Here is a 25796-nt window from a genome sequence, read left to right on the forward strand (position 1 = left end):
ATTGCTGTTCAAAGTCAGCCCATGCAGGAACATCCATGAGACTCTTATCTCCAATTAACCACCAGAAAACCAGAAATGGTACTGTGGCTCAAAGTGGTAGAGTGCTAGCTTTGAGGAAAATGAGCTCATGGACAGTGCCCAGGCACAGAGTTCAAGCCACACAACCGACAAAAAAAAAAGGAAAGAAATTTACTTATCACCTGATGTGGAAGAAATAGTTGTCTTGGCAAAGCTCATAGAATTCACAAACATTATAGACCATGATAATGACAATTTGCCTTGTGAAGGTTAAAATGTGTTTGTGACTTTAAGTATCACTATCTCACAATACTGTGAAATTTGTGAAATTTATGTAATCACTTAATCTCAATAAAAATTATTAATAAAAATAGTAATTGGTTTATGTTCATTATCTCATTTATTCCTCAATATTGTATTATTATTTTACAGATGAGAAAACAAAAGTACTAATATAGAACTTTTATCCATAGAAGTAACTGGGCCTAACTGAAGCCAGAGCTTAGTTTGATTTTACTAAATTATTTACTCTGAAATATATATATTCCTATCTCTAGTGTGTTAGACAGCAAAGGCAAAAAGTAAGATATTTCTTTTCCTAAATTAGTTATCTCATATTCACCCTACATAGGCCCCAATATATATATATATATTTTTAAAGTTGGTTGTGGGGCCTGAACTCTGGGCCTGGGTGTTGTCCCTCAGCTCTTCAGCTCAAGGCTAGCACTCTACCACTTGAGCCACAGCATCACTTCTGGCTTTTTCTGCTTATGAGGTACTGAGGAGTCGAACTCAGGCCTCATGCATGCAAGGCAAGCATTCTACCACTGAGCCACCTTCCCAGCCCCCGGCCTCAATATTTACTGACGATATTATATACTTGCACCAGGCAGAAAGCCCTGAGTATGGTGGTTTTTTATTTTTAAAAATCCATGCTGAATAAGCAGTTAAGAAATGTTAATGTGACAGGGCTGGCTATGTTTAGTTTTGCACTAAAAGATTCTGAATTTAATAGTATTACACACCTATTAAAATGTCTACTTTCTGGCACTGTGGCTCAAGTGGTAGAGCGCTAGCCTTGAGCTGAAGAGCTGAGGGACAGCGCCCAGGCCCAGAGTTCAGGCCCCACGACCAGACCCCCCCCCCCAAAAAATAAAAATGTCTTCTTTCAAAAAAGTGGAAAAACTGGGTGTGGTGGCTTGTCTGTATAACACTTGCTGCTCAAGAGACAGAGATGAGGAAGATCACAGTTTGAGGCCAGCCCAGGTAAAAAGTTTGTGAAGCCAGGCACTGATAGCTCACACCTGTAACCCTAGCTATTCAGGAAGCTAAGATCTGAGGATGGTGGTTCAAAGCTAGCCTGGACAGAAAAGTCTGTGAAACTCTTATCTCCAATTAACTATTTAGAAAAAGCTGGAAGTGGTGTTATAGCTCAAGCAGTAGAGTGCTATCCTTGAGCACAAAGAGGCTCAGGGTCAGAGCCCAGGCCCGGAATTCAAGGCCCAGGACCAGCCAAAAAAAAAAAAAGATTTTGTGAGACCCCATCCCAAGTAATATGAGGCATGGTGATATACCCATCAACTCAGCTATATGAGAGGCTGAGATTGGAAGGATCATGATTCTTCTTAGTTGATTAGATAAGGAAGTTTCAGAAGATCCCAATTCAACAATAACAACAACAAAAAAAAATGATGTGGTAAAGCATGCTTGTCATCCCAGTTATAGTAGAAAGTGCAAACAGGAGGATCCTGGTCCAGCCAAAAATATCAGAGAAAATAACCAGAGAAAAAAGGGCTTGGAGGTGTGATTCAAGCAGTAGAATGCCTTCCTAGCAAGCCAGAAGCATTATACCCTCAAATTGAAAAGAAAAAAAAAAAAGAGAATATGATAAATTTTATGCTTTACTATTTTTTTTTTTTTATATGAGTGGGCTTTACTATTTTTTTTTTAAAGAAACTAGTCTTGTTTTGTCCACAGATGCTTTTTGCCCTACTCCTATGCAGGATGTGGTGCTACCTTGTCAAGAAAAGATAGGGAAAGCTAAGCTCATGAAGTGAAGAAAAGCCTTCATCCTGTCTTATGGAAAAAACATCCACATACTTTTGTCAGTTTCACACAGTATCATCTAGTTTTCATTCCCTCTTCCCCATGGTGGGTGGTTTTATTTTGTTTTAAGACAAGGAGAATTGCCAAGAAGGCAATCCTTAGGGCTTACTTCTGCAGGATGGATCCCTTAATGACCAACTCTTCATCCAAGTCTGCTTCATTAGCCATAAAGAGCAGCCTCTTTCCTGTGCTGTCCACTCCAATGAAGTCACGTTGCTCCACTGAATCATACAAAAGAAAAAAAAATCAAATTAACCAATCCCCATAGCAATAATGAAAAACAAAAAAGAAAGGTTGTCAAAATACTGTTTGGTATCTCTAGTCAAGATGACAAACCCACTAAGTGGAATAGCAAGGAATTCTCTCTCTAAATATAACAACAACCTGGGTTATAGGTTATAGTAACCTAGGTCTGTTCATTGTACAGGCACGAATATTTAAGATCATTCATATTCATTCATATTAATTGCATGTCTACTAGGCACTAGATTTTATGCTATACATGGGAAATTTAAAAAACAAGTGCATATTTTGCTAGTTATTGAAAGTTTTCTGGTAGACAATGATTTAATAGTTGCCATATTAGGGGCTCGGAAGGTGGCTCAGTGGTAGAGCGTCTTGTAATGCTTGAGGCCCTGGGTTCAATTCCTCAGCCCACATAAGCAAAAAGAAAAAAGCCAGAAGTGGCGCTGTGGCTCAAGTGGTAGAGCGCTAGCCTTGAGCTGAAGAGCTGAGGGACAGCACCCAGGCCCAGAGTTCAGGCCCCACAACTGGACCCCCCCCCCAAAAAAATAGTTGCCATATTAATTGCTATTATCTTTTCCCCAACCAGGTTATAAACTCAAAGAAAGGCCTACTATTATTATTATTTTTGTCAGTTGTGGGGCTTGAACTCTGGGCAAGGGCACTGCCCCTCTTCAGCTCAAAGTGAGTGCTCTACCACTTGGGCCACAGTACCACTTCCAGTTTTCTGATGGTTAACTGGAGATAAGAGTTCCCTAGCTACTCAGGAGGCTGAGATCTGAGGATCGCGGTTCAAAGCCAGCCCGGGCAGGAGAGACCGTGAGACTCCTATCTCCAATAAAAACCACCAGAAAACCGGAAGTGGCGCTGTAGCTCAAGTGGTAGAGCGCTCGCCTTGAGCTGAAGAGCTGAGGGACAGCGCCCAGGCCCAGAGTTCAAGCCCCACGACCGACAAAAAAAAAAAAAAAAAGAGTCTCCTGGACTTTCCTGCCCAGGCTGGCTTTGAAAGATGATCCTCAGATCTCAGTTTCCTGAGTAGCTAGGATTACAGGCATGAGCCACCAGTGCCCAGTCTTACAATTGTTTTATATTTCTTATAATATCTAGTATAATGTTGGACACTTAATATACGCCACTAGCTTCTAGACAGTGTCTTTGTCTTATAAAGGAATTGAGGCAATATAGCATAATGATTAAGAATAAAGCTTCTGAAGCTAGACTACCTGAGTAGAAACCACACCAGCTTATGACTGAGTAAATTGCTCAACTTCTCTATTTTTTAGTTTCATCAGTAAAATAAACACAATAGTATTTACCTCCCAGGTTTACTAAGAGGATTAAATGAGTTAATATTTATAAAGAATTTTTAGTAGTATTATTAACAAAAATATTAAATAAAACATTTAAGTTTTTAAAATGAAACAAAATCATATTCTCTGAACCTCATAATAATAAAGTAATATTTTATTTATTTTTATTTTTAATTTTTTTTGTCAGTTGTGGGGCTTGAACTCCAGGCTTGGGCTCTGTCCTTCAGCTCTTCAGCTCAAGGCGAGTGCTCTACCAATTGAGCTACAGTGCCACTTCTGGTTTTCTGGTGGTTTATTGGAGATAAGAGTCTCATAGGGACTTTCCTGCCCAGACTGGCTTTGAACCGTGATCTTCAGCCTTCTGCGTAACTAGGATTACAGGCATGAGCCACCGTGCCTGGCTTAAAGTAATCTTTTAATATCTTACAAAGAGAATATAGTTCTAAGGAAAATGTTTACTATAAAGATGAATTTGTCTGCTGTTTTTGTCTTTTGTGAGTATGTGTGTATGTACAGATTCTAGAGCCTGAATTCAGGGATTGGGTGCTGATCCTTAGCTTTTTTTGCTTAAGGTTAGTGCTCTACCACTTGAGCCACAGAAAGAAAATTATCAGGGACCATTCAATGGCTTTTAGCTTGAGAACAAATCTTTTTTTTTTTTTTTTTTTGTCGGTCATGGGCTTGAACTCTGGGCCTGACTGAATGCTGTCCCTCATCTCTTCAGCTCAAGGCTAGGGCTCTACCACTTGAGCCACTGCACCACTTCAGTTTTCTGAGTGGTTTATTGGAGATAAGAGTCTCATGGACTTTCCTGCTCTTTCCTGCCTGGGCTGGCTTTGAACTGTGATCCTCAGATATCAGCCTACTAGGTAGGTAGGATTACATGCGTGAGCCACTGGTGCCCAGCTTGAGAACAAATCTTAATTATCTCTGTTCCCTTTGTAAGGTTTAATGTAAGTTTTATATATAGTATGTCCTATACTCCATGACTGCATTAAAGTTCAATGTTGTTGTAAATCAGAGATCTAGTTTTATACCAACTACCTGGGTAGCACAGAGGTAAATTATTTCTATTTTATAAAATATATGCCTTTACATGAATTTCTCCATTACAGAATTAGGCAATAATTGTATCTTTATTGTGTGCATGTTCCTATCACATGAATCCTATCCTGTTTGAACTTATTTCTGTATATATTCCTTCAGGCATAACAAGTTCAGATTTTTTTTTTTTGGGTCCAGTTGTGGGGCCTGAACTCTGGGCCTGGCCGCTGTCCCTCAGCTCTTCATCTCAAGGCTAGCGCTCTACCACTTGAGCCACAGCGCCACTTCCGGCTTCTTTCTTTTTGCTTATGTGGTGCTGAGGAATCGAACCCAGGGCCTCATGCATGCAAGGCAAGCGCTCTACCACTGAGCCACCTTCCCAGCCCACAAGTTCAGATTTTTGTTTGTATGTTTATAGGTTGTGGGGCTTGAACTCAAGGCCTGGATGCTGTCCCTGAGTTTTTTTTCCCACTCAAGGCTAGCCCTCTACCACTTTGAGCCAGAGCTCTACTTCTGTTTTCTGGTGGTTAAATGGAGATAAGTCTCAAGGATTTGCTTGCCTGAGCTGACTTTGAACCTGATCCTCAGATCTCAGCCTTCTGAGTAGCTAGGATTATAGGCGTGAGCCACCAGCACCTTGCAGAGGTTCAGATTTGATTCTGTAGAGATTCTAACAAAAACAGCAGTGGGATGGGGGAGATGGAGACTTAGAGGAGGAAACAGAACAGCAGAAACTCAAATAGGAACTTTGCAGTACAGTTTTTTTGTTTTTTGTTTTTGCCAGTCCTGGGCTTGAACTCAGGGCCTGAGCACTGATCCTGAGTTTTTTTTGCTCAAGGCTAGCATTCTGCCACTTGAGCCACAGTGCCATTTCCAGCCTTTTCTGTTTATGTGGTACAGAGGGTTTCATGCATGTTAGGCAAGCACTCTTCCACTAAGCCACATTTCCAGTCCTACAGAACAGTTTTAAAAAAATAAATGAAGCCAACATGAAATTGATACAGCTTTAGACCATCTATCAGTACTAAGGAAGCTCAGCTGATTGACAGGTGACAGCATGAGACCTTTCATTTTTGGATATGGAGCACACTAGTATGTAATGATTCTAGTCTGGACTAATACTATGTAATTCTGAGAGCTGAGAAGTTTAAGAAATACTATAGACAGCTGGAATGGATTAAATAGAAGTTTTCTAGAACTTAATCTATATTTCAAATATTCCAAGAGATATAATGATATCACAGAGATAACATTAAATAATTATTTGTGACTTAAAGCCTTAATAGTATTAAACATCTACCAAAGCTGGGCTTACTGGCTCAAGCCTCTAATCCTACCTACTTGAAAGGCAGAGATCAGGAGATCATGGTTTGACACCAGTACAGGCTGAAAAATTTTCAAGACTGGTTTCAATCAATGGCTGGGCACAGTGGTATATACCTGTCATTCTAGTGACAAAGGAACCACAAATAGATTGTAGTCCAGGCAGGGTTGGGCATAAAGAGATCCTACCTTGAAAATAATCAGTAAGGGCTGGGAAGGTGGCTCAGTGGTAGAGCGCTTGCCTTGCATGATGCCCTGGGTTCAATTCCTCAGCACCACATAAGCAGAAAAAAAAAAAAAAGCCAGAAGTGGCATTGTAGCTCAAGTGGTAGAGTGCTAGCCTGAGCTGAAGAGCTGAGGGACAGCGCCCAGGACCAGAGTTCAGGCCCCATGATCGGACCCCCCAAAAAAAACAAACAAAAAAACAAAAATAATCAGTAAAACAAGGGAGTTAGTAAGTGTGGAATTTTAAATTCAAACCTCAGTGCTAAGAAAAACAATTTTGCATAGAAGTATATAGAATCACTTAGTAAACAGATTACTTGCAACAAACAAACAAAAAAACCTTACTATCTTTTCACTGAAATTGGAAAGAAGGAAATCTTTATTTTTATACAAGTTTAAAAAATACATTTGTGAATATGTATGTATGTATATATGTATATATATAGTATCATCGATATTCTTTTTAAATTATTAAGTAGTTGTATAAAGGGATTACAATTCCATAAATCAGATTACAAGTACAATGCTTCTTGGTCAATATCACATCTCCCTTCATTCTCCCTATCCCATCTCTACTCTCAAGTTACATAGTTCATTATTTATATAATGTGCAATGGATATAATGATTACATTTGCTCACTCTTTTCCCTCCATTCTTGTGACCCCCCAAAATATGTTTCCACTTCCTGGTATTCATTCTGATACACAGGACATTAGTTGTTCAGAGGAGACAGGCCTTTGGATTCCTCCCCTAAGTATTCCCTCATTTAGTCAGTTTGTTTGAAAAGATGGCTGTTATAGAAATTTCATATAAGTCTCAGTTCCAGAAAGAACTAGGCACCAGTGATGCTATTCAGGAGGCTGAGATCTGAGAATCATGATTTGAAGCCATCCCAGGCAGGAAAATTGATGATTCTTATTTCTTGTTGACCAGCAAAAAGCCAGAAATAGAGCTGTGGCTCAAGTGGTAGAGCACCAGCCTTGAGTAAATAAGCGCAGGGACGAAGCCCCAGGCCCTGAATTTCAGCCCCAGTATAGGGGCAGAGGAAAGGATCAAAACCTTACTGTTTGTTTGTTTTTTTAAATCATAATGATAAGAATTCATATTGTTGGTGCTGGGAAGGTGGCTCAGTGGTAGAGCGCTTGCCTTGCATGCATGAGGCCCTGGGTTCGATTCTTCAGCACCACATAAGCAAAAAGAAAAAAGCCGGAAGTGGCGCTGTGGCTCAAGTGGTAGAGCGCTAGCCTTGAGCTGAAGAGCTGAGGGACAGCGCCCAGGCCCAGAGTTCAGGCCCCACGACCGGACCCCCCTCCCCCCAAAAAAAGAATTCATATTGTTAAAATATGCACATTATATCAAGAGTATAGACAGATTCAACACAATATTTATCAAAATCCCCATGGAATTTTTTACAGAAATTGAAAAATACAATGGTAAAATTTATAGAGATCCACCAAATCCTCCAAATAACCAAAGTAATTTTGAGAAAGAAAAAAAAATCACATATATTTTACTTCTTGATTTACAATGTTACTGCAAAGCTATAATAACCAATACAGTATGGCACTGATATAACACATACATAGACAAAGTACAGAATGTTCCTGTCAGTAAGAAATTGGGCATATATAAAATAAACTTGAAATGATAAAATAGCTGGGCTTCAGTGGCTCCTGTCTGTAATTGTAGCTACTCAGGAGGCTGAAATCTGAGGATCACAGTTCAAAGCCAAGCTAAGGTAGGGACATTTGTGAGACTTTTTATCTCCAATTAACTACCAAAAAGCTGAGTGGAGGAATGGTTCAAGTGGTAGAGCATTAGCCTTAAGTAAAAAGCTCAGAGCAGTGCTCAAGCCCTGAATTCAAGCACCAGGACTAGTGCAAAAAAAAAGATAACATGTCCAAAACTAGTATATGAAACCATCAAAATCCTAGGAGAGGGGTTGAATGAGCTTAGTAGTAGAGTGCTTACCTAGCATGAATGAAGCCCTGGGTTCAATTCCTCAGTACCACAGAGAGAAGGCCAGAAATGGCATTGTGGCTCAAGTGGCAGAATACTAGCCTTGAGCAAAAGAAGCTCAGGCAAGTGCCCGGGCAGAGTTCAAGCCCTAGGACTGGCAAAAAAAAAAAAGAGAGAGAAAAAAAAAAAAGGAAAAAAAAATCCTAGGAGAAAAGAGGTCTTTGGTCTTTGATATTGGTCTTGAATTTTTTTGGGGGGGGGAGGGCAGTCATAGGGCTTGAAGTCTGGGCCTGGACACTGTCTCAAAGCTTGTCAGCTCAAGAATAGTGTTTTACGAGGCCGGCGCCGGTGGCTCACGCCTGTAATCCTAGCTACTCAGGAGGCTGAGATCTGAGAATCGTGGTTCAAAGCCAGCCCGGGCAGAAAAGACCGTGAGACTCCTATCTCCAATAAACCACTAGAAAACCGGAAGTGGCTCTGTAGCTCAAGTGGTAGAGCGCTCGCCTTGAGCTGAAGAGCTGAGGGGCAGCGCCCAGGCCCAGAGTTCAAGCCCCATGACTGACAAAAAAAAAAAAAAAAAAAGAATAGTGTTTTACCCAAATTGTTTAAATAGGAATACAGGTGGACCCATTGCAACAATGAGATGTACAAATTGTTATGTCAAAAAACAAACTTTACAACTTTGGTGTGGGGGGGGGAAGATCAAGTGGGGGGGTGGGGAGTATATGGGAAGGGATGGGAAGGGGAAACAAAGGAGGAGGCAACAATGCTTGATAAGAAATGTACTCATTGGGGCTGGGAAGGTGGCTCAGTGGTAGAGCGCTTGCCTTGCATGCCAGAGGCTCTGGGTTCAATTCCCCAGCACCACATAAGAAAAAAAGCCAGAAGTGGCCCTGTAGCTCAAGTGGTAGAGCGCTAGCCTTGAGCTGAAGAGCTGAGGGACAGCGCCCAGGCCCAGAGTTCAGGCCCCATGACCAGACCCAAAAAAAAAAAAAAGAAACGTACTCGTTATCTTGTCCATGTAATTGTAACCCCTCTGTACGGTATTTTCACAATAAAAAAATTTAAAAAAAGAATAGTGTTTTACCACTTGAGACACAGCGCCACTTCCAGTTTTCTGGTGGTTAGTTGAAGATGAGTCTCATGGACTTTTTTGCCCTGGCTGGCTTTGAACCACAATCCTCAGATCTCACACTCCTGAGTAGCTAGGATTACAGGCCTGAGCTACCAGTGCTTGGCCCAACAATACTTTTTAACATCACAACAAAACTCAAGGGACAAAAGTAAAATAGATGTTGAATAATAAGGGGCAGAACAGAGTAAGCATGAATAGGCAAAGGATCAATATGATTAAAGTACAATCTGTACATGTGGAAAATAGTATGCTGTTAAAACCCCTTTGAACAACTAATATGAACTTAACAAAAATTGGAAGCAATTAATAGGAATGTAAACCAGGTCCTGCCCACAACATAGGTACTAGAAGTGAGGAAGATAAAGAGAGGATAAAAGGGAGTGAATATGATCAAAATATTTTATGCACATGTATGAAAATGGAACAGAGATGCTCACTGAGATTGTTTTCAGAAGAGGAAGGAGAGATTAACAACATTAATATCAGTCATGTGTCTTAGGGAACTATCCTTCTGTTCTCATATCTGTATGATAAATTTAAGCAACCAAGAGAAGAGAGATTTACATGAGGCTTTACTAGATAACCCAAGTCAGAAGAAAAAACACAGTCCTTGTTAAGTGGAATAGTATATGCAATCCTAAAGATCATGCAAAGATGATCTTACCCCAGACAGGGGGCTACAAACAGTTTCTACTGAGGAAAATGAGACATTCAAACAAGCAATCCATCTGTATGTGAGTCACTGAAGAACACTGTGGGTGTGTGTAACCCATGTTTCCAAGAAATGTGATATCTAAACTGCAGGATGAAAAATGTGTCTTTTTGTGTCTGCCAGTTCTGGCACAAAAACAAAAATCCCAAGCCTTGTTATCTTGTTCAATTTTCTTGATGACAGCCAGTGCTTTGTCTTGAACCATGCCTCCAGCCAGCATTTTGCTGGTTAATCGAATATGGCATCTCTAAGACTTTTCTGTCTGAGCTGGCTTGAACCGCAATCCTCCAGGTCTCAGCCTCCTACGTAGCCATGATTACAGCCATGGGCCATCAGCATTCAGAAGTTTCTGTTAACCATATTTTGTTGCTTGGCTTATGCTGTCTTTTTTGTTTGTCATTTGACAGTGCTGGGGATCAACTCTAGGACCTCACAAATGCTGGGCTAATAGTCCACCACTGAGCCACATTCCCAGTCCAAAGGTGTGAATGTTAAAAAGACTTTTGGGTATAAGTTCAGCTATAAAAAATAATCTAGAAACAGAATCAGTTAAGGCATTAAATACTGTGGCAAAAACAATCAGATGCCATGTTCTAGACAAAAATCAACAGTTCATAAACTCAAATTCTCTATCCTTGACTGAACTAGAGTGTTGTTCCTATTCTTTGTAGTCTGGTAAAGTTAGTATAATGCATTAAAGATTAAAAACCAAATGCTACTACTATAATCCTAGGAAATTTTAAAAATTAATTATACTTCTAGAAGATAAGGATGATTTCAAATTATAAAACACTGATTTTAATTAAATGTTTCTTAGTTGCAGTTAGTCCTCTGTAGTCTCAAGTTCCACATTCAGTGACGCAGTCAATCACAGATGCAAACTACTTAGAAAAATGAAACTGTTAAGGTTGGGGCACGGCTCAAGTAACTGCCTACAAAGTACAAAGGCATTAATTCAAACCTAAGTACTGTCAAAAAAAACCTGTTTCTGTATAGAACATATACAGCCTTTTTTCCCCTTATTATTCCCTAAAAATATAAGATAACGACTATTTACACAATACTTACATTTTTTTCAGGCTTTATAGGTAATTTAGATTGTAAATATCTGGGAGAGGTATATAACATGTATATGCAAATACTATACATACCATTTTATATAAAGAAATGAGTATACATGGATTTTGCAGTGTGTATACATAGTAAATCATATATGTATGAGCATGCAAGTATACATATGCTTTGTAACCATGGGTTCTAGAATCAATCTCTCATGGATATTAAGAGACAAGTACATATGTGTTCAATTATTTGAGTCTTACAACTGAGCACTGGTGACTCACATCTGTAATCCTCACTACTCAGGAGGCAGCAATTTGAGGATAATAGTTTCAAGCCAGCCTGGGAAGGAAAGTCTGTGAGACATTAAGTTCCAATTAAGCAACAAAAAAACCAGAAGTGGAGCTGTGGCTCAAGTGGTAGAGTACTAGTACTAGACTTGAGCAAAAAAGCTCAGGAACAGTGCCCAGGTCAACACACACACACACACACACACACACACACACACACACACGCATGCACGCACGCACCCACACACGCACACATTCACCCACATACACATAAAGACACAGAAGACACAGTCCCTGTCTTAAAAAGTACTTCTAGCTTTTTTTTTTTTTTTTGGGTCCGGACATGGGACCTGAACTCTGGGCCTGGGCACTGTCCCTCAGCTCTTCAGCTCAAGGGTAGTACTCTATCACTTGAGCCACAGCGCCACTCCCAGCTTATTTTCTTTTTGCTTATGTGGTGCTGGGGAATTGAACCCAGGGCCTCATGCATGCAATGCAAGCGCTTTACCACTGAGCCACCTTCCCAGCCCAACTTCTAGCTTTTAATTAGATTCTATAGTATATTTTTTGTGTGTGTGCTGGTCCTGGGGCCTGAACTCAGGGTATCATGTTCTGGCTCAGGTTTTTTGCTCACAGCTGATGCTCTACTACTTGAACCATGCCTCTAGTTATAGGGATTATATCTTATTATTTTGTTGGTGGTGGTTGTGGGGCTTAACTCAGAGCCTGGGCATTGTCCCTGAGCCTCTTCGCACTCAAGGATAATCTTTTCTACTTGAGCCACAGTGCCTCTTCCAGTCTCACAGAGACTTTTCTGCCTAGACTGGCTTTGAACTGTGATTCTCAGATTCCAGCCTCCTAAAGTAGCTAAGATTATAGGTGTGAGACACTGGCACCTGGATGTATCTTACTTGACTTTATGTCATCAACTCCTAGTACAGTATTCTTAGTACATTGCAGTCCCTTTCAAATGTTTCTTAAATGAAAGCATGAATGATAAAAACACTTATAAAATCCAACAAAAATAAGCCCCAATCTTCCTTACCTGTCTTTTTTTTCCCCTTTTGACCTGGAACTGGTTCTAAGTTATCTTGTCCTTTTCTCATTAACATGGCAAGTGATGCATCATGAGCTCTAAACAGGTCCACAACCTCATGTAAGGCAACATCTGTTATCAGATCACAGCTGAGTATCAGCATATCTGTCTATTAGATACAAAGAGAAAAGTCAGTATCACAAGAGTGATTCATATAATTCATCACAAGATAAGAGTTTAGAATCACACAAACAAGAAAATATTTATACCTTTTCTGCAGCAAAAAAAAAAAAAAAAAAAAAAGTAAAATAAGCCAGGCACTGATGGCTCACGCCTGTAATCCTAGCTACTCAGGAGGCTGAGATCTGAGGATCTCGGTTCAAAGCCAGCCCAGGCAGGAAAGTCCTTGAGACTCTTATCTCCAATAAACCACTAGAAAACCAGAAGTGGTGCTGTCGTTCAAGTGGTAGAGCACTTGCCTTGAGCTGAAGAGCGCAGAGACAGAGCCCACAACGGACAAAAAAAAAAAAAAAAGTAAAAATAGGGGCTGGGAATGCAGTTTAGTAGTAGAGTGCTTGTCTAGTAGGCATGAAGCCCTGGGTTTGGTTCCTCAGTACCACATAAACAGAAAATGCTAGAGGTGGCACGTTGCTCAAGTGGTAGTGTTAGCCTCGAGCTAAAGAAGCTCAGGACAGTGCCCAGGCCCTGAGATGAAGCCCCAGGACTGACAAAAACAAACAAATAATTTAAAAAATGGGGTTGCCTAATGGATTGTGCTGGGGGAGGGTCTGAAATCTCTGCTTCCCCCTTGTGATCCTTACTAGCAGTCCTGAAAGGTCTTTAGCATTCAGGTAGATTTCTAAGAAACTGTCTGAAACTGCATTATCTATTTCTATGACTTTGGAATAAATTATCTTTATAGAACCATCAGTTTATTAGGAAACAACAAGATAAATATAATGAAATGCCTCACTTGCTAACTTACATTCTAGGTAGTAAACAAGTACAATGCTTGTACTTTGTACAAGTAAGTACAAAGTACTCATTTACTATTATAACAAAACCATATAATTGGTATTTTATTATTGTTATTTGTGTCTCTTTTTATTCAGTTTTTATTTAGTTTTTGTCAGTTATGCGACTTGAACTCAAGGCTTGAGTGCTGTCCCTGAACAATTTTTGCTCAAGGCTAGCAATCTACCCTTTGAGCCACGGAACCACTTCTGGTTTTCTGGTGGCTAACTGGAGATAAGAGTCTTATGGACTTTCCTGCCCAGGCTGGCTCTGAACCTCAATCCTCAGATCTCAGCCTACTGAGTAGCTAGGATTACAGGTATGAGCCAAGGAGCCAACCTGAAAGCTTCTGTTTGAGCTTCTGTCTGTCTGGCTAGGATTGAGGTTTTAAGCCAGCCTAAGTAGAAAAGTCTGCTAGAATCTAGATGTAACAATGCAATCCTGTAATTCTAGTACTCAGAGGTGGCTGAGGCAAAGTGATCACATTTTTGAGACCAGCCTGGACAACATAGCAAGACCTGTCTCAAAAGAAAAGAAAAACAGATAAAGATAATAGTACTTTTTAAATACTTGATAATCTACTATTACTACTACTAATAATCTAGCTATTCAGATTTTACCTAAGTAGCTCAAAAACAAAAACCAAGATAAACTAGTTATAATAAATAAAAGTACTTTTTGCTTCTATGTTAACTTTCTGTTAATCAGAGCTATAATTTTGTGCTGGGCACAGGTGTCTCTTTATGCCTGGCTCTTTTTGGATCTTCACTGAGATTAATATGAAGTTTCTATTACCATCATCTTTCCAGGAAAAAGAATTTTTGTTGTTGTTGTTGGTCATGGGGCTTGAACTCTGGGCCTGGGCGCTGTCCCTCAGCTCTTCAGCTCAAGGCAGGTGCTCTACCATCTGAGCTACAGTGCCACTTCCGGTTTTCTGGAGGTTTATTGGAGATAAAGAGTCTCATGGACTTTCCTGCCTGGGCTGGCTTTGAACTGTGATTCTCAGATCTCAGCCTCCTGAGTAGCTAGGATTACAGGCGTGAGCCACCAGCACCTGTCAAGTTCAACTTTTTTATGTTTAGAGAATGCTGTTTTAGGGTATCTTTAAGCAGTGATATGACAGAAAACAGTGTACATTGGAGTATGAATTAGAATAAAATAAAACTAGAATGACAGAGACCAATACAAGACTGCCTGGGCTGGCTTTGAACCGCGATCATCAGATCTTAGCCTCCTGAGTAGCTAGGATTATAGGTGTGAGCCATTGGCGCCCAGCAAGAAAAGGAAATTTCTAAGGCTACAATTCACCATTTAGAAACTATTGGGCATTTATAAATCAACCTATATACATGCAAGCTAAGGAAGGAGTCTACAGAATCCTACTTCTTATAATAGTGCCTTGAAATGCAGAGATCAGTCATAACTAAAGATGTATTATATAAATATCATTACAGAAACATTAAAAATTAAAAGAAAAAAAAAAGCAGAGTGCCTGTGGCTCATGCCTAGCTACTAGGGAGGCTGAGATCTGAAGACTGAGGTTTGAAGTTAGCCTGAGCAGGAAAGTATATGAAAAGCTTATCTCTGACTATCAAAAAGCTGGGAGTAGAGCAGTGGCTCAATGGTAGAACTTTAGCCATGAGCACAAAAGCTCAGGGACAGTGTGTAGGCCCTGAATTCTAGTCCTAGGACTGGCACAAAATAAACAATCGCTATTGAAATAGAAGAGTTGATCCATCTCATCATTATGAAGCCAATAGTTTGCCAAGGAAAAAAAGTCCTATTTTCCTAAGTTTTTGTAATTAATTGATGTACCTCCAAGTAAAGAAAATGACCCTGATGCAAGTGTTTCTAAAGTGGTGACAACATTGTCTTGGAAAACAAATGCTATTACCATTTAGTATTTGTGAAGTGTTTAAATGTGTTGTTATTGTAAATGCTGAACAAGTCCTGCATGATTGTGAATTGACCCATAGGCTCATTTCTTTCTTTGCTTTTATATGACCTTTTGCTCAACTGAATACAAAATCTCTAAGGATTACCAGGAATAGATGCTGTCCTTTCAATGTCTGGTTGCCATCTGTTCTTCAGTGTGAAAAGAAAGACATCAGTCTGAAAGAGCAAGGCCTGAAGTACAGACAGGAGATGGCTGTTCCATCAGCCCCCTGTCTTGATTGTTTCAGAGTAGGAGCCATGAAAGATTCTCTGAAAAACCAACCCATTCTCATCATATTTGCAATGCCACAACTTTCAAAGGAAGTCTTTGTTGTCTCATCCGTGCACTATTTTCAAAAGCTAGAAATCCTAGACAAAAAAAAAAAAAAAGCCTAAAAGAAAAACTAAATCAATCTTAAGACCTTCATATTATCTTTTTGTGTGTGTGTTGGTTGTGGTGCCTGAACTCTGGGCCTGGGTGCTGTCCCTCAGCTCTTCAGCTCGAGGCTAGCATTCTATCACTTAAGCCACAGTGCCACTGACTTCAGACTTTTTCTGCTTATGTGGTGCTGAGGAATTGAACCCAGGACATCATGCATGCAAGGCAAGCACTCTACCACTGAGCCACCTTCCCAGCCCTCATATTATCTTTCTTTACATTTTAATGAAAGTTGTAATAGAAAGGACTAATGTTTCATTTTTTAGTCTAGAAATTTGAAACCTGTTCTAGAATTGCAACTGAACTTCTATTAACTGGAATTCAGAGAAAAGAAAAAGGAAAAATTGATAAGAGTCAGAAGTTTTGTTGTTGTACCAATAGAGAAATATTTTTAATTATGTGTGTCCACAAGCAATGAATAAACATAGATTGTTTGAAATGTGAGTTGTTCCATCTGAAATGCTAGAAATTAGTCTGAAAGTTCCCTGAACCCTCCAACTCTGGCCTGTGTTTGAAGGATCCAGTTATTTTCTAACACCAAGTAAGCTTCTTCTGTAGAAACCAACTAGAGCCCCATGCTCACTGTTCCAACAATCATCACATACTTCATCCTAAGTCTGCTCCTCTAGCAAAGACAGGGTAATATCAAGGGCAAAAAGCATAGCTCTTAGGAATAACAAATGTATGCACTGTTGACAGTACAAGAACATACAAAGTCACCAAGGGAAGGTATCACTTTAGTATTTAGTGAGAGATCAAGTCAGCCAGGAATTCAAAACAAAAACAGCTGCCAGTTAGTGTTGACTAAAGAACACAAATTAAGCTCAGAAAATGCCATTACCATGTCATGGCAAAGCCCAGAAATCTCTCATTACAAGAATAGTTTCTATTAAGCCAAGACCACTGAGCAAAATTAAAGGAAAAAAAAAAAAGAGGTTAAATCAGAACACCGGATGTTTGGTGGGGAGGAGGGGGGATGAAGGAGATTCTGAGAAGAACTACTGGGAGTAATCTGTTTCTTTTTCTGGCAGCTGTTCCATGACAGATTGTTATAAATAACAATCTGGCAATTTTCTACAGCAAGGAAAAAAGAAAAATACATTTCTCTGGGAAAAACCTGTCAGAACTTAGTAGTTCACTAGGCTTTTACCCAACAAGCCTTTCTACAAACAATGGCTAGGATTCAAATCACCACCCCCCTGCAAATATAAAACTAATGAATTCAGTTATTTGGTGTGAGTACAACTGACCACAATTTACATTTTCCTATATGGTCTAATCCAATTAAATCCTCAAAAGTAGGGGTTGGGAAGGTGGCTCAGTGGTAGAGTGCTTGCCTTGCATGCATGAGGCCCTGGGTTCGATTCCTCAGCACCACATAAGCAAAAAGAAAAAAAAAGCCGGAAGTGGCGCTGTGGCTCAAGTGGTAGAGCGTTCGCCTTGAGCTAAAGAGCTGAGGGACAGTGCCCAGGCCCAGAGTTCAGGCCCCACGACCAGACCCAAAAAAAAAAAAAAAAATCCTCAAAAGTAGCTGTGTGCTTTAATAAACTTCAACAGTTAACTTGTGAAGACCTTGCTGGTTTTGTTTTGTCAAAATACTTAGAAACTGTTTACCAGTATGTTGTCCCCAAAATGCAAAGGAAAATCCAACTGCCACTTCATTTTCACTAAAGTTGGAGCTATAAAAACATGAAGGAAAGACCAACTTAGTGCAGAAGAAATGATAATCCTTAGGCTGAGCTAAATATTCTTTTTGTGTTCCTTAGCTTAACCGATACCATTCAGGACTGAAGTCAGAAATCTTGCTATATCCAGGACTGAAATTGTCCCCCTTGCCCAGTCCCTTTCATACTACCATGTGACCGGTCCCCTAATTTTCCTCTATCTCTTCTGCCCTGCTTTAGTTCAGGTCTCCAAAGCCTTTTCCAGTCTTGTATTGGTCTCTGTCATTCTAGTTTTATTTTATTCTAATTCATACTCCAATGTACACTGTTTTCTGTCATATCACTGCTTAAAGATACCCTAAAACAGCATTCTCTAAACATAAAAAAGTTGAACTTGACGGGTGCTGGTGGCTCACACCTGTAATCCTAGCTACTCAGGAGGCTGAGATCTGATAATCACAGTTCAAAGCCAGCCCAGGCAGGAAAGTCCATGAGACTCTTTATCTCCAATAAACAACCAGAAAACCGGAAGTGACACTGTGGCTCAAGTGGTAGAGTGCTCTCCTTGAGCTGAAGGGCTGAGGGGCAGGTCCCAGGCCCAGAGTTCAATCCCCACACCAAAAAAAAAAAAAATTGAACTTATCATTACTTACCTTATAAATTTATTTTAAAATATAGAAATCATTAAAATGATAATTTAAAATCTGACGCTGGGTTTTATTGTTGTTTTTTGGTTTTTTTTGTTGTTGTTTCTTTTGCCAATCCTGGGGCTTGAACTCAGGGCCTAGGCACTGTCCCTGAGCTTCTTTTGTGCTCAAGGCTAGCCCACTGCCACTTGAGCCACAGTACCACTTTTGGCTTTTTCTGTTTATGTGATACTGATATTGAGGAATCAAACCCAGGGCTTCATGCATGCTAGGCAAGCACTCTACCACTAAGCCACATTCCCAGCCCAAAATTAAATGTTTTAAAAGAAGATAGAGAGGGTGCTGGTGGCTCACACCTGTAATCCTGGCTATTCAGGAAACTTAAATCTGTCAGCCTGTGCAGAAAACTCTGAAAGACTTATTTCCAATTAACCAACAAAAAAAAAAAGCTGGAAATAGAGGTATGGCTCAAGTGATAAGACTACCAGCCAGGATGGAAAAGCCAAGTGAGAGCTTGAGGCTCTGAGTTCAAAGCCCTACTGCAGATAATCAATCAATGGAAAAAAAAATTAAAACCTTGGTTGGGGTATAGCTCAATGGTAGCCAGTTTGCCTATCATGCAGGCCCTACGTTTGATACTCACGACCACACAAACAAATAAAAAGCAGTATTTACCTCTGTACTCTGTGATCAAGAATCCTTTAGCACAAAAGCTCTAGGACAGCACTCAGGCCCTGAGTTCAAACCCCAGGATGGGCTCAAAAAAAGAAAAAGAAAAATACTGCCTGGCATACAGTAGTTAATACAAATTTGCTGAATAACTAAAAATGTCAATATTTTATAGATGAATTAAAATCAAGCTTAGGAGGGACTTATAAGCTCAGTTAAGGTCATATAACTAATGAATAATGAAATAAAAATTAGACTCAAAGGGGCTGGGAATGTGGCTTAGTGGTAGAGTGCTTGCCTAGCATGCATGAAGCCCTGGATTTGATTCTTCAGTACTAATAAACAGAAAAAGCCAGAAGTGGCACTGTGGCTCAAGTGGCAGAGTGCTAGTCTTGAGCAAAAAAGAAGCTCAAGGACAGTGCTCAGGCCCTCGGTTCAAGCCCCAGGAATGCCCCCCCCTCCCAAAAAAAAGTTAGACTTAAAGGTCTACCTGTTTTTCAAAGAATGTGTTCTTTTCACCATGCTACTCTACCTCTTCATAAACATAATTCTCCATTTAGAACATGTATGGGGTACAGGATCAGTGACATATCAGTAAATTTAAAGCTTTCTGGGAGCTTTCAAATACTAAATAAACACTAAACAGCCAATGCCATATCAATACTTCTGCTCTGCAGTTATTGAAACTCACCCTTAGGCTCAAATAAACATATAATGAATAAGGAGCTTGTTCCAAATGTTAACAAAGACTTTGCCTTCATCTTTTGTTCATATATTAAATGTGTGTGTGTCTGTGTGTCTGTGTGTGTGTGCATGCGGCATCCAGATACAGTTCTTGCCCCCAAGTCTTTTGTACAAGTATAGAAAGATGACACGTAACTCAGCCTTAGGGAACCAGGGAAAGCTTGGTGGAGGAAATGGGCAGAAGTGTTTCAGCAGTTACACGGTCCTTCAGACGAACTCCAGGTCCTGGTGACAGAATGCTTACTGACTTTCCATTAAGTTGTGCTGGACCATGCTACATGTTGTAGTGTTATCTCATAATTCAGATCAAGACAGGTTGCTCTGACAAAAGTTTAAAAATCTAAGCTAGGTAGGCTGCTTGTACCCACACATAAAGTTTGTGATAGCAGCCTATGCTTTCAATAATAATTCCTGGCTAATATCTTTTTCCATTATTCTATAGCACCTCATCTTATAAAAAGCTCCGTACAGAAAAAGGTAAGATTAAATAGGGATACAGGTTGACCCATTGCAACAATGAGATGTACAAGTCCTTATGTTGAAAAAGGAACTTTACAACTTTGGCTGGGTGGGTGGGGGGGGGGAGGGATGGGAAGGGATGGGAAGGGGAAACAAAGGAGGAGGCAACAATGCTTGATAAGAAACATACTCATGGGGCTGGGGCTAGGAAGGTGGCTCAGTGGTAGAGTGCTTGCCTTGCATGCATGAGGCCCTGGGTTCAATTCCTCAGCACGACATAAGTAGAAAAAAGCCAGAAGTGGTGCTAGGGTTCAAGTGGTAGGGCACGAGCCTTGAGCTGAAGAGCTGAGGGACAGCGCCCAGGCCCAGAGTTCAAGCCCCACAACTGGCAAAAAAAGAAAGAAAGAAAAAATGTACTCATTACCTTGCCAATGTAATTGTAACTCCTTTGTATGGAATTTTCACAATAAAAATTAAAAAAAAAAGGGGAGGGGCTACAATTAAAACATTTCTCTGTGGGTGGGACCAGGAGGGAAAAACTGGGAGAGAGCGAGGAAAGGGGAGATATTGTCCAAAAAGAAATGTACTCATTACTTCACTTATATAACTGTTAACTCCTCTGTGCATCACCTTTATAATATCAATAAAAAAGAAAAAATTAGGGAAAAAAAAAGAAAGAAAAAGGCAAGAGCTTCCACCATACAGCCAATGGTGAATGGCAGCCATGGCTCTGTGGTATCCCATAGCTATGGCTCTCAAGAAAGGCCATAAAAGGCTGGGCACCGGTGGCTCACGCCTGTAATCCTAGCTACTCAGGAGGCTGAGATCTGAGGATCAGGATTCAAAGCCAGCCCGGGCAGGAAAGTCCATGACATTCTTATCTCCAATAAACCACCAGAAAAATCAGAAGTGGCTCTGTAGCTCAAGTGCTAGAGCGCTCACCTTGAGCTGAAGAACTGAGGGACAGCACTCAGGCCAAGTTCAAGCCCCATGACTGACCAAAAAAAAAAAAAAAAAGGAAGGGCCACAAAGAGACCAAGAACGTGAGCAAGCCAAGGCACAGTGCCGTGGGTGCCTCACCAGGCATGAAGTATCCGCAGGACATTATGTGTGAGGTGTGTGCTTTCACCCATATGAGGGGTGTACCATGGAGCTATTCAAGGTGTCCAAGAACAAATGGAACCTCAAGTTCATCAAGAAAAGGGTGAGAGAATGCACATTCCAACCAAGAGGACATGGGGGAGCTGAGCAGCATGCTGGCAGCCAAGGATTGAGGCCCCACTGTCTCAGAAGGAGGGGAGAAGGGAGGAGGGAGGAGAGAGGAGGATGAAAGAGGCTCAAGAAATTAGGCCTATGGACTGGAAGGTGGCTCAGTGGTAGAGTGCTTGCCTTGCATACATGAGGCCCTGAGTTTGATTCCTCAGTGCCACATAAGCAGAAAAAGCCAGAAGTGGCACTGTGGCTCAAGTGACAGAGCACTAGCCTTAAGCTGAGGAGCTCAGGGACAGCGCTCAGGCCCAGAGTTCAGGTCCCATGACCAACCAAAAACAAAACAAAACAAAACCAAATAAAAACAAAAGAAATTAGGGCTAATGGGGCTCAGAATGTGGCTTAGTGGTAGAGTACTTGCCTAACATGTATGAAGACTTGGGTTTGATTCCTCAGTAAAGAAAAAAGGAAGGAAAGAAAGAAAAAGAGAGAGAGAGAGAGAGAGAGAGAAAGGGAAGGAGGGAAGAAAGGAAGGAAGGAAGGAATAAAGAAAGGAAGGAGACAAATCAGGCCTACTCAGGAGGCTGAGATCTGAGGATCATAGTTTGAAGCCAGCCCAAGCAGAAACGTCCCCATGAGACTCTTCTCTCCAATGAACCACTCAAAAACTGGAAGTGGCACTGTGGCCTAAATGCTAGAATGCTAGCCTTGAGCACAAGGCTCAGTGATAGCACCTAGGCCTTGAGTTCAAGCCCCAAAACTGACAAAAAAAAAAAAAAAGGAAAAAAAGAAACTAGGCTCAAAGATTATAAGTTTTGTTGTTGTTGTTGTTGTTTTGTTGGTCATGAGGCCTGAACTCTGGGCCTGGTGTCTCTCAGCTCTTCAGCTCAAGGCTAGCACTTTACCAGTTGAGCCACAGCGCCACTTCTGGCTTTATCTTCTTCTATAGTGCTGAGAAATCAAACACAGGGCCTCACACATGCAAGGCAAGCACTCTACCACTTAGCCACCTTCCTAGCCCAGATTATAAGTTTTCTGACTATCAAAGTACAGAGCTGTAGAAGTCTCATCCTACAGACCAGAGTTCCAACAAGTAGCAATCTGTGTGAAGGTAAGATGAAAACATTTCAAATTTATAGGAAAAAAAAATACACACATACTGGGTGCTGATGGCTCATGTCTGTAATCCCAGCTACTCAGGAGGCTGAGATCTGAGGATCATGGTTCAAAGCCAGCCCAGGCAGGAAAGTCTGTGAGACTTATCTCCAATTAACCACCAGAAAATGGGAAGCAGTGCTGTGACTCAAGTGGTAGAGTACTAGCCTTGAGCTGAAGAGCTGAGGGACTGTGCTCAGCCCCAGAGTTCAAGTCCCCCCTCCCCAAAAACACACACACACACACACACACACACACACACTTAATATAATCAAAAGAAAAGCACCATTGAGATTTTCTGGAGAAATAAAAAGCTAAAAATCCCCTAAATCCAAGCTGTTTATTGTCATAACTCCTGGGCTTTTCTTTTTGTTTCTTTGTTTGTTTCTTTCTTCCTTTCCTTTCCTTTCTTTTCTTTTCTTCAGTCCTGGGGCTTGATCTCAGGGTCTGGGCACTGTCCCTAAGCTTCTTTTGCTCAAGGCTAGCACTCTACTACTTGAGCCACAGAGCCACTTCTGGCCTTTTCTGATTATGTGGTACTGAGGAATGGAACTCAGGGCTTCATGCATGCCAGGCAAGCACTCTACAACTAAGCCACATTCTCAGCCATGAGCTTTTAACTATGCCAAGAATAGTGTCAAAGAAGGCATCATCAAGGGGGCCCTCCTGGCAACCATAGCCCACCGAAGCATTCATCAGAATGAATGAAAGTCACCACTTAATAAAGTCTTTAGGCAAGTTAGGGCCAAGTTCTCAGATCTTTCCTTTACCAAACTATACTTAGTCTTTCCAAAGAGATACAAATCTGACAAAAACAAAACCTTGGGCTAAATGAAAAGTTCTAGGAAAGAATGACAGAGATTTGTAATTTGATAAAGACATCAAATACTCAACTGAAAATATTTCGCTGTTTGAACATTTAAAAATAGACTATATGCCCAATCTTTATACCAGCTGCCTCTAGGATAGGGATTTCACTAGGATAGTTTGCTCTTTGTTGCAGCATGTTAGCTATTTTTTTTGTTGTTGTGGTCATAGGGCTTGAACTCTGGGCCTGAGTATCATCATGATCCCTCAGCTCTTCAGCTCAAGGCTAGTGCTCTACCACTTGAGCCACAGTGCCACTTCTGGTTTTCTGGTGGTTTATTGGAGGTAAGAGTTTCACTGCCTTTCCTGCCAGGCTGGCTATGAATAACTTATTTTTGGGAGGCTAGTATTGGACCTTGAAATCAGAGTCTTACTGTTTTTTCACTCACATAGTTTTACTCACATAGAGCCATACCTCTAGTTTGACCTTTTTTTTGGCCTGTAGTAGGGCTTGAACTCAGGGCTTGGGCACTTTTTCACTCAAGGATAGCCCTCTATCACTTTGAGCCATAGTACCACTTCTGGTGGTTAGCTGGAGATAAAAGAGTCTTATGGACTTTTTCCTGCTCTGGCTAGCTTCCAACCATGATCCTCAGATCTCAGCCTCCTGAGTAGCTAGGATTAGAGGTGTAAGCCATCAGCACGTAGCTTTACTTCTGACTTTTTGTTAGCTAATAGGAGCTGCCAGTCTCTTAGATTTGTCTGACTGGGCTGGCTTTAAACTGCAATTCTTAGACCTCAGTCTCTTTAAGAAGCTAGAATTATAAGTATGAACTATGTCTGATTGCATTCTATTTCTAAGGTAAAAAAATAGAACCATGTACAAAACAGAGCCACTGGCACTTGGCCCAAGCTTTGTTTTATGTGCCGATCACAGACTGCATCCTTACTTAGCTAGGTCTCTTGAGCATATGGCCTTAGCAAAGGATAGAAAGTCATCCTGGAAGACTGGAATCACCTTCACTAGGGTAAAGATACCAAGAAACAAAAGCTGTACACTTGCAAAGATACATGAATCCTTTTAGATTTTCTAGCTCTTAAATAAGTTTTATGCAATAATATTTAATTAAGAGTTTCTGACTGTGCCAGCTGCCAGTGGCTCACACCTGTAATCCTAGCTACTCAAGGCTGAGATCTGAGAATCATGGTTTGGAACCAGCCCATGCAGGAAAGTTTGTGAGGCTCTTGTTTCCAATTAACCACCACAAAGTTGGAGATGGAGTTGTGGATCAAGTGGTGGAATGATAGCTTTGGGCCTCGGAGCTGTCCCTGAGCTTTTTTGCTCAAGGCTAGCACTCTACCACTTGAGCCATAGCTCAACTTTCAGCTTTTTTGGTAGTTAATTGGAGATAAAAGCCTCACAAACTTTCCTGCCAGGGCTGGCTTTGAACAGCAGTCTTTATATCCCAGCCTGCTAAGTAGCTAGGATTATAGGCGTGAGCTACCAGTGCCTGGCCAGTATTTATTTTTCATTACAAAGACAGGCTGAAAAATATTAGTAGGCCTTTTGGCAGGAGAAAGTCTGTGCCCCAATTCAAATAATACAGTAACATTATAAAAACTGAATTTTTCCCAAAGGACAACAGTTTTAGAATAATATGTGGTCTCAGTTTATGGGCCACAAGCAACGGGACAGACTGGGTTCTACTATGCATATGTTGTTAGTTTCTTCATCAAAAAGGATTAAAAGTTCAAATATCTTATAGGAGACCGATGGAATTTTAAAAATTCTTTTCCAGTCAATTCTCACCTATAGTCAATAACAACTCAGATTTCTCTTACTACATATTAATTTTGCTTGTTATGAGCAAATGGAATCCTCTGAATCCTTTTTTTTTCCCCTTGCAAGTGCTGGGAATGAAACCTAGGACCTCATGAATGCTAGGCAAGTGCCCTTCCACTGGACTACACACTCAGCCTATTCTTCTTTGGTGAGACTATAAACTAGTACAACCACTCTGGAAAGCAGTTTGAACTACCCAATGATACAGCGATAGTACTCTTGGGCTTCTACCCAGAATATTACAAGTCAGGATACAGTAAAGGCACTTGTACATCCATGTCCACTGCTGCATTATTCACAACAGTTAAGTTACAGAAACAGCCCAAGTGCCTACAACAGATGAATAGATCAAGAAAACAAGGTACAAATATACAAAGGAATTTTACTCATCTATTAGAAAAATGAAGAATATGTCATTTGCAGGGATATAGATGGACATAGAAAAAATTACGTTAACTGAAGTCAGGCTCAGAGAAACAAAACAGCACATGTTTTCTCTCATTTGTAGAAGCTAGCTCTAAAATATAATATACATGATAACATATACAAGTTTTTTTTGTGTTTTTTTTTTTGCTGTCATGGTGCCTGAACTCTAGGCTGGGCACTGTCCCTCAGCTCTTCATCTCAAGGCTTGTGCTCTACCACTTGAGTCACAGCACCACTTCTAGCTTTTTCTGCTTATGTGGTGCTGAGGAATTGAACCCAGGGCCTCATGCATGCAAGGCAAGCACTCTACCACTGAGCCACCTT

The 25796-nt window shown here is 40.7% G+C and overlaps 1 protein-coding gene across 3 annotated transcripts in view; it reads right to left on the reverse strand.

Moving 5' to 3' along the window:
- The window catches only part of Eif2b3 (eukaryotic translation initiation factor 2B subunit gamma), a 59555-nt gene that overhangs the window by 25213 nt on the left and 8546 nt on the right, over positions 1 to 25796 (reverse strand). For all 3 annotated transcript variants that reach the window (XM_042684784.1, XM_042684774.1, XM_042684791.1), the window contains exons 4-5: positions 12471 to 12630; positions 2234 to 2345 (exon numbers count right to left, since the gene is read on the reverse strand). In XM_042684784.1, the coding sequence (XP_042540718.1) occupies positions 2234 to 2345; positions 12471 to 12630 (272 nt within the window). The remainder of the gene's footprint in view (positions 1 to 2233; positions 2346 to 12470; positions 12631 to 25796) is intronic.

This window comes from Dipodomys spectabilis, unplaced genomic scaffold, assembly GCF_019054845.1.
Source record: "Dipodomys spectabilis isolate Male_0828 unplaced genomic scaffold, ASM1905484v1 ptg000002l, whole genome shotgun sequence".
In the NCBI taxonomy this organism is placed as follows: Eukaryota; Metazoa; Chordata; class Mammalia; order Rodentia; family Heteromyidae; genus Dipodomys; species Dipodomys spectabilis.